This window comes from Oncorhynchus mykiss, chromosome 8, assembly GCF_013265735.2.
Source record: "Oncorhynchus mykiss isolate Arlee chromosome 8, USDA_OmykA_1.1, whole genome shotgun sequence".
Classification (NCBI taxonomy): domain Eukaryota; kingdom Metazoa; phylum Chordata; class Actinopteri; order Salmoniformes; family Salmonidae; genus Oncorhynchus; species Oncorhynchus mykiss.
Window position 1 is genome coordinate 13,106,065 of NC_048572.1, and position 11,668 is coordinate 13,117,732.

The 11,668-nt window shown below is 43.8% G+C and overlaps 1 protein-coding gene across 1 annotated transcript; it reads left to right on the top strand.

The window, feature by feature from the left end:
- Positions 1–4,894: 4,894 nt before the first annotated feature.
- On the top strand, positions 4,895–11,461 carry kcnk3a (potassium channel, subfamily K, member 3a). The gene is made up of 2 exons (XM_036986825.1): positions 4,895–5,156; positions 8,861–11,461. The coding sequence occupies exons 1-2, from the start codon at positions 4,895–4,897 to the stop codon at positions 9,823–9,825; spliced, it is 1,227 nt and encodes a 408-aa protein (XP_036842720.1). The 3' UTR covers positions 9,826–11,461.
- Positions 11,462–11,668: the final 207 nt, after the last annotated feature.

The window sequence follows — 11,668 nt, forward strand, 5'->3', positions numbered from 1 at the left end:
TTCTTCACAACAGTATCTCGGACCTGCCTGGTGTGTTCCTTGTTCTTCATGATGCTCTCTGCGCTTTTAACGGACCTCTGAGACTATCACAGTGCAGGTGCATTTATACGGAGACTTGATTACACACAGGTGGATTGTATTTATCATCATTAGTCATTTAGGTCAACATTGGATCATTCAGAGATCCTCACTGAACTTCTGGAGAGAGTTTGCTGCACTGAAAGTAAAGGGGCTGAATAATTTTGCACGCCCAATTTTTCAGTTTTTGATTTGTTAAAAAAGTTTGAAATATCCAATAAATGTCGTTCCACTTCATGATTGTGTCCCACTTGTTATTGATTCTTCACAAAAAAATCCAGTTTTATATCTTTATGTTTGAAGCCTGAAATGTGGCAAAAGGTCGCAAAGTCCAAGGGGGCCGAATGCTTTCGCAAGGCACTGTAGTTGTGGTATATTGGCCATATACCATAAACCCCAAAGGTGCCTATTGCTATTATAAACTGGTTACCAACGTAATTAGATCAGTAAAAATACATGTTTTGTCATACCCATGGTATACGGTCTGATATACTACGGCTGTCAGCCAATCAGCATTCAGGGCTCGAACCACCCAGTTTATACTGTTTCAATAAGTACTGAGTAAACAATCGATGGAATCTAATTCTTTTGCTGGTCGTTTAGAATTCCAACCCGAGTTAAGCGTGCGTAAATGGAACATGATTCCAAATGTATACACTTGCAAAAGCATCTACCTTAAGTTTTCTAATAGAAATAACAGCATTCTCCATGCACTGTAATTTATACATTGATGAGCTATTTATAACAGCTAGGTAAATTAGTAATCTGTCTTGGAGAAGGAGATTGTAAGTACACATAACAATTGTTTTAGATGATTTTCCCTTATGATCCAAGGAGACGAATGTGAAGCCAGTCATATGGAAACAAACTGAAAATCAAACCAACATGACTTTCCACTGTGAAGTAGGCTATAAAAACCTGTGCCGTTTTTCCGAATTCTTATTGCGTACCCTCATCATTTCCGTGGATGAAATGTGGAGACCCAAGCTATAGGTTTCTGTAGGGCTGAACCTGCTGAGGTGATGAAATCTGGACACCCAAGCTATAGGTTTCTGTAGGGCTGAACCTGCTGAGGTGATGAAATCTGAACACCCAAGCTATACGTTTCTGTAGGGCTGAACCTGCTGAGGTGATGAAATGTGGAGACCCAAGCTATAGGTTTCTGTAGGGCTGAACCTGCTGAGGTGATGAAATTTGGAGACCCAAGCTATAGGTTTCTGTAGGGCTGAACCTGCTGAGGTGATGAAATCTGGACACCCAAGCTATAGGTTTCTGTAGGGCTGAACCCTCTGAGTTGATGAAATCTGGAGACCCAAGCTATAGGTTTCTGTAGGGCTGAATCTGCTGAGGTGATGAAATCTGAACACCCAAGCTATAGGTTTCTGTAGGGCTGAACCTGCTGAGGTGATGAAATGTGGAGACCCAAGCTATAGGTTTCTGTAGGGCTGAATCTGCTGAGGTGATGAAATGTGGAGACCCAAGCTATAGGTTTCTGTAGGGCTGAATCTGCTGAGGTGATGAAATGTGGAGACCCAAGCTATAGGTTTCTGTAGGGCTGAATCTGCTGAGGTGATGAAATGTGGAGACCCAAGCTATAGGTTTCTGTATGGTTGAACCTGCTGAGGTGATGAAATCTGGAGACCCAAGCTATAGGTTTCTGTAGGGTTGAACCTGCTGAGGTGATGAAATCTGGAGACCCAAGCTATAGGTTTCTGTAGGGCTGAATCTGCTGAGGTGATGAAATCTGGAGACCCAAGCTATAGGTTTCTGTAGGGCTGAATCTGCTGAGGTGATGAAATGTGGAGACCCAAGCTATAGGTTTCTGTAGGGTTGAACCTTCTGAGTTGATGAAATGTGGAGACCCAAGCTATAGGTTTCTGTAGGGTTGAACCTGCTGAGGTGATGAAATGTGGAGACCCAAGCTATAGGTTTCTGTAGGGTTGAACCTTCTGAGTTGATGAAATGTGGAGACCCAAGCTATAGGTTTCTGTAGGGTTGAACCTTCTGAGTTGATGAAATGTGGAGACCCAAGCTATAGGTTTCTGTAGGGCTGAACCTGCTGAGGTGATGAAATGTGGAGACCCAAGCTATAGGTTTCTGTAGGGTTGAACCTGCTGAGGTGATGAAATGTGGAGACCCAAGCTATAGGTTTCTGTAGGGTTGAACCTGCTGAGGTGATGAAATGTGGAGACCCAAGCTATAGGTTTCTGTAGGGCTGAACCTGCTGAGGTGATGAAATGTGGAGACCCAAGCTATAGGTTTCTGTAGGGTTGAACCTTCTGAGTTGATGAAATGTGGAAACCCAAGCTATAGGTTTCTGTAGGGTTGAACCTGCTGAGGTGATGAAATGTGGAGACCCAAGCTATAGGTTTCTGTAGGGCTGAATCTGCTGAGGTGATGAAATGTGGAGACCCAAGCTATAGGTTTCTGTATGGTTGAACCTGCTGAGGTGATGAAATCTGGAGACCCAAGCTATAGGTTTCTGTAGGGTTGAACCTGCTGAGGTGATGAAATCTGGAGACCCAAGCTATAGGTTTCTGTAGGGTTGAACCTGCTGAGGTGATGAAATGTGGAGACCCAAGCTATAGGTTTCTGTAGGGCTGAATCTGCTGAGGTGATGAAATCTGGAGACCCAAGCTATAGGTTTCTGTAGGGCTGAATCTGCTGAGGTGATGAAATGTGGAGACCCAAGCTATAGGTTTCTGTAGGGTTGAACCTTCTGAGTTGATGAAATGTGGAGACCCAAGCTATAGGTTTCTGTAGGGTTGAACCTGCTGAGGTGATGAAATGTGGAGACCCAAGCTATAGGTTTCTGTAGGGTTGAACCTTCTGAGTTGATGAAATGTGGAGACCCAAGCTATAGGTTTCTGTAGGGTTGAACCTTCTGAGTTGATGAAATGTGGAGACCCAAGCTATAGGTTTCTGTAGGGCTGAACCTGCTGAGGTGATGAAATGTGGAGACCCAAGCTATAGGTTTCTGTAGGGTTGAACCTGCTGAGGTGATGAAATGTGGAGACCCAAGCTATAGGTTTCTGTAGGGTTGAACCTGCTGAGGTGATGAAATGTGGAGACCCAAGCTATAGGTTTCTGTAGGGCTGAACCTGCTGAGGTGATGAAATGTGGAGACCCAAGCTATAGGTTTCTGTAGGGTTGAACCTTCTGAGTTGATGAAATGTGGAAACCCAAGCTATAGGTTTCTGTAGGGTTGAACCTGCTGAGGTGATGAAATGTGGAGACCCAAGCTATAGGTTTCTGTAGGGCTGAATCTGCTGAGGTGATGAAATGTGGAGACCCAAGCTATAGGTTTCTGTAGGGTTGAACCTTCTGAGTTGATGAAATGTGGAGACCCAAGCTATAGCTTTCTGTAGGGTTGAACCTTCTGAGTTGATGAAATGTGGAGACCCAAGCTATAGGTTTCTGTAGGGTTGATGTACATGCTTTAGAATGTTTTGATTATATGCCTTGGCTTTCCTATGTTTTATTTTACAATTTGTATCATGTTAAATATTAGCCCCTATTGGGAGCCATTGTCAGTAATACGTTTAGAACTGTCACTTTAGTGTTAGTTTCCTTACATTTTTAGCTTACGTTTTGAAACATTCCCTTTGGTTTACTTTTCTTTCCTCTGTCACGTAGTTGTTGCTGAGGGTCGCTAGCATTAGTGGATCATGTTAGTGTAACGTTGTGTAATAATTTGAATCATTATGGAACTCAGACCATGTAGCAGGTTAAACGTGGAGCCTGGAGCACGGTTCACCATGACTGGGCCGTTGTCATACAGTTCCATGATTAGTGAGGATTACGGTAGATTTATAGGACTATTATTCAACCTCTATTGTACACTTTTTTTCTACTTTCCAATATTTCATGGTTGAACAATTGATTATGGCAACATTCAGGATGAATCAAACCACTATTTTTGATTGACCAATGTATTTTGTGCCTAAAGGATCTCCAAATCTTTTAAAAAATGTATTATTCATAAATACTTTCCTAACCCTAAATAATATACAAGATCAGAGTATTTTTTTAAATCCACCAATTGGTGCTGAAAAGAAGACGAATATGTTTGTATTTACATGTCTTTCTTTCATTGATCCCTAATATTCTGAACCTCTCTCCATATATTCCAGTGAGTCTGTCAAGAATATTCCAATTAAAGGTACACCAAATTTAAAGGGATGGCTTTAGATGAATGTACTGAAAACCCAATTGAATGAAAACTACACGAAAAGATCTGTTGGCCAGCAAGTGGGATGTTTTTTTAGCGGATTAATGTCATTTATTCAGTATGCACAAGGGAACCACACCTGCAAAGTCCGTTCAGGTAAGTCTGAATATCAACTACTGAGAAGGAAAGGTGTGCGTAGGAAAGGCATAAAAAATGCCTGAATCAAATCAAAGGACCTTCTGCATCCAATAGCTGGTCAAAGGTTCAGTGAAAGCATCCAATAGCTGGTCAAAGGTTCAGTGAAAGCATCCAATAGCTGGTCAAAGGTTCAGTGAAAGCATCCAATAGCTGGTCAAAGGTTCAGTGAAAGCATCCAATAGCTGGTCAAAGGTTCAGTGACAGCATCCAATAGCTGGTCAAAGGTTCAGTGAAAGCATCCAATAGCTGGTCAAAGGTTCAGTGAAAGCATCCAATAGCTGGTCAAAGGTTCAGTGAAAGCATCCAATAGCTGGTCAAAGGTTCAGTGACAGCATCCAATAGCTGGTCATGGGTTCATAGGTCGGTCGGATGGTCAGTCAGTCAGGCAGGCGTCAATCTAATCTCTTAGTCGACAGTTAGTGGACTCGTTACCTGCCATATAGGGTGATGGCGCACTTCTCCTCTCCCAGTGGCTGTAATCAGTTTGGACAATGTGAGTGGGCCCTGGAGGAGCAACCGCTGCGTGCCAGCCAGAGTCAGCCAGAGCCACTGACACATCCTGAGTCATCATGTCGGGGCGAGGGGACACAGGCACAGGGTAAAGGGGGCGTGTTGTTGTGTAACAGGGGCCTCCCCACACTCCCACTGCGGGGGCTCCCAGCCCTGTCGCCTCCAGCTTCACTGCCCGATAGTGACGAGCCGCCCGACTGTCACTCCAAACCTCCCTGTGTCCTGTGGAGTTGTTCCTTGGTCGTGACAGCTCATGACAGCCCCGGGATTCAACCAGCGCCTCCTCAACTGTCACCTGAGAGACTTGGTTCAGCAGCACAAGATGCCCCCGAGGCCTGGGAGTACTTATACTTATTATACTTATCATCTATAGTGTACAGTGCATTCAGAAAGTATTTAGACCCCTTGACTTTTCCACATTTTTTTTAACGTTAAAGCCTTATTCTAAAATCGATTAAAATGTTTTTATTGTCTCATCAATCTGCACACAATACCCCTATTTTAAATACATTTGCAAACATTTCTAAAAACCTGTTTTCGCTTTGTCATTATGGGGTATTGTGTGTAGTTTGATGAGGATTTTTTGTATTTACTCCATTTAGAATAAGGCTGTAATGTAACAAAATGTGGAAAAAGTCATGGGGTCTGAATCATTTCCAATGCACTGTACACCCTGGTTGAAGGACTGCGTGCACTGTGCATTACAGAGTCCAACAGAGTACTTAGACTGTGTACCAAGCTCTGCACGGTCATTTACAGAGCAGTTCTACAGTTATCCGTAGCCTACAGTATACCATCCTGGGTGAAGAACTCTGAAGAGTAGTACCCAGGACACAAAGGATATACAATATAAATATTTCCATAAGTAGTTATGTTGGCGCAACACAGCCATTTCCATTCGACCTTGGTTGAGGAACTGTGGAAGTGAACATTGACATGGGGGGAAAACCTTGAAACCCTCGACTAGGCTGAACACCAACATCAGCAGACTAGACATAAGGCATTCTGCATGAGCTACTGCTTGGCGGTCTAATGATGCATGTGGATTGCCTGGCCAGGAGGGAGTTTGTCGTCCAGACGTAAGGTAACAACAGCAGCTTTGACTAGGGGCTATGCTGAATTATGAATACAGCAATGAGTTAATACATCTAATGTTGCAAAGGAGAAGTAAAGAATAATTTACATAACCACGACAGCAGTACAATTTTCTTGAAAAGACCAATCGAGGTCGCACCCAAGGTTATTGACAACAGAACCTGTTGATCAGTTGGTGAAGTAATCCCACCTTCATCCCTTGGTTTTACAGTCCTTCTCAAGGTTGACAACAGGGAGCATATCAATGGAGTGAGGGAAACGGTGTGAGATGGGTGGAGCTGCAGGGAGCGACCTGTGACATGTGGTGCCCGGTGTGACAAAGCGTGAGGATTAGAAGACAATGAGAGATTAGGACTGGCTGGCGGATGGTTGACACAACAGCCCTGGCTGATTGAGCCGTTACATTCAGTACATTTAGTGAATGAAACATAGAACATTACGTGAAAATATTGCCATTTACTTGATAAATTCCAGTGTCGATCAATCTCATTATTCATTTTTGTTAAACAGTTTAGTTCCTACAGATGTGGTCAAATATATTGGCATATTTGCACGATTCACTATTTCTTCCTAAATTAATTGAAATTGAAAACTTTTGTTGTTCACCTGTATTTGTTTGATTTACAACCACACAGGGCCCCACAAAAATTATAATCTTAACTGAAATTGAGATTTATTCACTTCAAACCAAATTAAGTTATCGCACCTGGGGTAAGTGGCAGGTGCCTACAGTGTAGAAATATCAATTCAACACGTTTTGAAAAGAGACAACAGAACATTCTGCTCCATTAAAGCCTCTCCATCTCCCCTATAGGACAAGGTGAAGAAAGATAGAGATGGAAAACTCATTGGAAAATAACACAAGATCTCAGGATAGAGAGATAAATGCTTTAACGCACAGTAGATGGAACTAAAAATAGCTAAGTGTCGTCAGGAGGTTAAAGTTATGGCTTCTCATTTCGGGGATGCAGAGCCAAAGCCCAGGACAGCTTTCCCTTTCCAAGAGGCAATGTATCATTCGTAATGGTTGTCTTTTTTTGGCAGCGTGGCGGGTAAGGCTTTAAACTGATTTGCCTTCAGAGAGACAGATTAGTTAACCACACAGGTTGGTGTGACAATAAAACCACATCCCTTGAATTTAAATCAAACGGCAAAGTAATTACTTTCAAACAATTGGACATTGTTTTCCATTTGCAGCGTCATTGTTATCTAAGACCGGGTTGCAAGGCTCTCGCATGCAACGGGTCTGCTGCCCGTGGAAACACATCCCCCTTGACAACCATGTTATATTACACGTGTGTGGGACAGGATGTGTGTGGGACAGGATGTGTGTGGGACAGGATGTGTGTGGGAGAGGATGTGTGTGGGACAGGATGTGTGTGGGAGAGGATGTGTGTGGGACAGGATGTGTGTGGGAGAGGATGTGTGTGGGAAAGGATGTGTGTGGGACAGGATGTGTGTGGGAGAGGATGTGTGTGGGACAGGATGTGTGTGGGACAGGATGTGTGTGGGACAGGATGTGTGTGGGAGAGGATGTGTGTGGGACAGGATGTGTGTGGGAGAGGATGTGTGTGGGAAAGGATGTGTGTGGGATGGAGGTTGGCTGCACTTTTGATAGTCGGTTAAAGGTTGATTTTTTAACCTGAACAATACTTCACCTGAAATGTGTCAGGGTGCATGGCAGATCACTGGTTCGGTGGGTTTATAAGTTCGGCCAGCTCAGCAAGTGTCCACGGGATGAGTCATTTCTTAGGAACTGCTGTGAAGTGTTAAAAAAAACGTATTCCATCATCTCAAGTGGTTTTAAGTGTCTCTCTCAATAAGTGCAAGATCACTAAAATCGGTTTATCATCTCCTAGCAACCCTTTTAAGAGAACTGTGCCAATCGTCGAATCATATGTCATTATTTCATTATGACATTGACTTCTAGAGTTGGGCTCTCTGCTTAATTTGGGACTCTCCCTCTGGTATTTATTTGTCTTGGACCAATCCTGTCACAGCCTGTTCAGTTGGCCTGGTAATAGTATAATAAATGATAATACAAACCTTGTACACCTACCAGTAACATGATCAAAAACAATGCCCCTAACTGATCTGTATTCAAAAAGAATGAGCATTCATATTGAGAGCAAGTGCATCTCCTCCAAACCCCATGGCTCTCGATCTTATTTAAATATCATAAAAAATGTAAAGTGCTAATTAGAAGCAACTGTCCGTAGTGGTCTATACTCGCCAAACCCCAGAGAGACTGACTCGTTATGAATAATTCAAGGCCTCTCTCTCCCACAAGACATCAATACTGAGCCAATCTCACTACCACTACTGCTGTGCATTCATAACTCCCTTGCATTCTCCCAGAGCCTCTCAACATTAATCAGATGGGCTGTTTTAAGAATATACAATTGTAGTGAATTGGCATTCTCGACCTTCACCTATCTGACCGGGTTTACTATCTCAATTGACTAACTAACTCAACTGAATAACTCGACTAACTCAACTGACTCAACTAAGTAACTCAAATAGCCCAACTTAGTAACTCAACTAACTCAACTCAACTGACTAACTCAACTGACTCAACTAAGTAACAACTAACTCAACTGACTAACTCAACTGACTCAACTAAGTAACAACTAACTCAACTGACTAACTCAACTGACTCAACTAAGTAACAACTAACTCAACTGACTAACTCAACTGACTCAACTAAGTAACTCAAATAACTAAATTGACTAACTAACTGAAGAAACTGCCTATATTTAGTCTGTTCCATCCCACTGACTCTCTACCCCTGTCTCTTCTCTGTCCTAGGTTACGGCCATGCTGCCCCCAGCACAGACGGGGGGAAGGTGTTCTGTATGCTCTACGCCCTGCTGGGCATCCCTCTCACCCTGGTCATGTTCCAGAGCCTGGGCGAGCGCATCAACACCTTGGTGCGCTATCTGCTGCACCGCCTGAAGAACTGCCTTGGCATGCGGCGCACCGAGGTCTCCATGGTGAACATGGTGGCCATTGGCTTCATCTCCTGCATGAGCACGCTGTGCGTGGGTGCGCTCTCCTTCTCCCACTTTGAGGGTTGGAGCTTTTTCCACGCCTACTACTATTGCTTCATCACGCTCACCACCATCGGCTTCGGAGACTACGTGGCGCTGCAGAAGGACCAGGCTCTGCAGACAAACCCCAAGTACGTGGCCTTCTGCTTCATGTACATCCTCACCGGCCTGACTGTGATTGGCGCCTTCCTCAACCTGGTTGTGCTGCGCTTCATGACCATGAACGCGGAGGATGAGAAGCGGGATGCCGAGCAGCGCGCCCTCCTCTCCCAGAATGGCCAGGCAGGAGGGCACAACCACCCGGGCTGCGCCCCCGACCCACCTTCCTCCTCCTCGGCCGCCTCAGGGTGCAGTGGGGGAGCTGGAGGAACGGGAGGACCAGGAGGGGGCGGAAACAGTGGTGTTGGGGGAGCGGGGCGGGGGCTGCGTAACGTGTATGCGGAGGTGCTCCACTTCCAGTCCATGTGCTCCTGCCTGTGGTACAAGAGCAGGGAGAAGCTGCAGTACTCCATCCCCATGATCATCCCCAGGGACCTGTCCACCTCTGACACCTACATGGAGCAGGGGGAGGCCTTTTCCTCTGACGCCCTCCACCCCCTTCACTCCAACGGCTGCGTCTACAGCATGCACCACCCCCATTCCGCCATCAGTTCTGTGTCCACGGGCCTGCACAGCCTCACCCCGTACAGACTAGGACACAGCAAGCGGCGCAGCTCCATCTAGAGGTCTGGAGGACTCAATGCTTAAAAGAACCAACCCACACCTCTTGTCTGCCGCATGGAAGGACCCTAATACTGTGGGACTATTTTCGATGGACTAAACCAAGATCTAAATCAGGGGTGCTCAACTTACAGTCCTCAGGGGATCCCTGTCCTGGGGTGATGTGTTTTTGCCTGGCACTTTTAAATGATCGATTAATGCCACTGATTTTCCAAAAACAAGAATAGGCCTCGAAGACCGAAGTTTTGCACCTGTGAACTATGTCCCTGCTATATTTTCAGCATCCCTTCACCGTTTGCCGTATTTAAGGTTGAAGTTATTGCTCTTCACCATGTGCAGATTTTTTGAACGATAAGATGACACGTTACACTGTGAGAGACAAATATTTTTATGCGAAATAGAGGGATTATGTATTTTAAGAAACTGTGCATCATGATAAGCCACATGACTTAACAAAACCTGATTTTAAGTTTGGTGAGTGAAGTTTGTCTCTTTTTCACAAAGAAGAAAGGGACGTATTAAAGTATTACTCCCAATAATCATCCATTAAATAAATGTAAATATATTTGTAATATGGATACTGTATTTAAGCAATGTACTTACTAGGGAAGAACCAATTGTATTAGTGAAAGTGTTCTAAAAACTAAATTGGCTCAAGCCAAACTTTTGATTTGCTTTAGTTTCTTACTGTATTTATCTCTCAAACCACAAACCAATCATACATTGTGCTACGTTTTGTCATTTTCTTTTTAATGCTTTTTTCTTTGTGTGTGTATAATTGTTTTACTGTATGTTTGCTATTCATCTGTTTTATGTTTTCATAATAGGGTTTTACTCAGATCATGTGGGCTCACTTTGTGCATAGTAGACAGTCTAATCTTGTTCACTGCTGCACTTTATAACATTATTGTATGCTTTAGGGCGCTGGATACCAGTGCATTACATGGAATTGAAGATCCTAATTTATGCTAACTCACCTGATGTTTTGGTACCTAAATAATATATTCCTATGGATGTCATGCTCTTCAATGTTGTCAGAGGGAGATTTGAAATGGCTTAGTTTGGCTCATAGCCCAGCAGGCAAAAGTGGGTACAGTTACAGTGCCTTTAGAATGTATTCATACCCCATGACTTATTCCACATTTAGTTACGTTACAGCCTGAATTTGGTATAGATTAACAAAACAAAAAACAGACATGTATCACCTATACACACAATACCCCATAATAACAACGTGAAAACGTGTTTTTATACATTTTTGCAAATGTATTGAAAGGGAAATACAGGAATATCTCGTTTACATAAGTATTGATACACCTTTGCTATGACACTCCAAATTGAGCTCAGGTGCATCCAATTTTCTTTGATCATCCTTGAGATGTCGCTACAACTTGATTGGAGTCCACCTGTGGCCAACTGAATTGTTTGGACATTATTTAGAAAGAAAAACACCTGTCTGTAAGGTCCCACAGTTGACAGTGCATGTCGGAGCGGAAACTATACCATGAACTGTCCACAGATCTTTGAGATATAATTGTGATGATATGTCTGGGGAAGGGTATAAAACCATTTCTAGAGTGTTGAACGTTTTCAAGAGCACAGTGGTCTGCATCATTGGGAAATTGAAAAAAATATGGAAGTACCCAGACTCTGCCTAGGGCTGTCTGTCAGACCAAACTGAGCAACCGGTCAAGGTAGGGGAGGTGACCAAGAACCCAATGACCACTCTGACAGGACTACAGAGTTCCCTGTCTGAGATGGGAGAACCTGCCAGAAAAACAACAGACTCTACATTACTTCACCAATCTGGGATTTATTGGAGAGTGGCCAGAAGGAAGCCACTCCT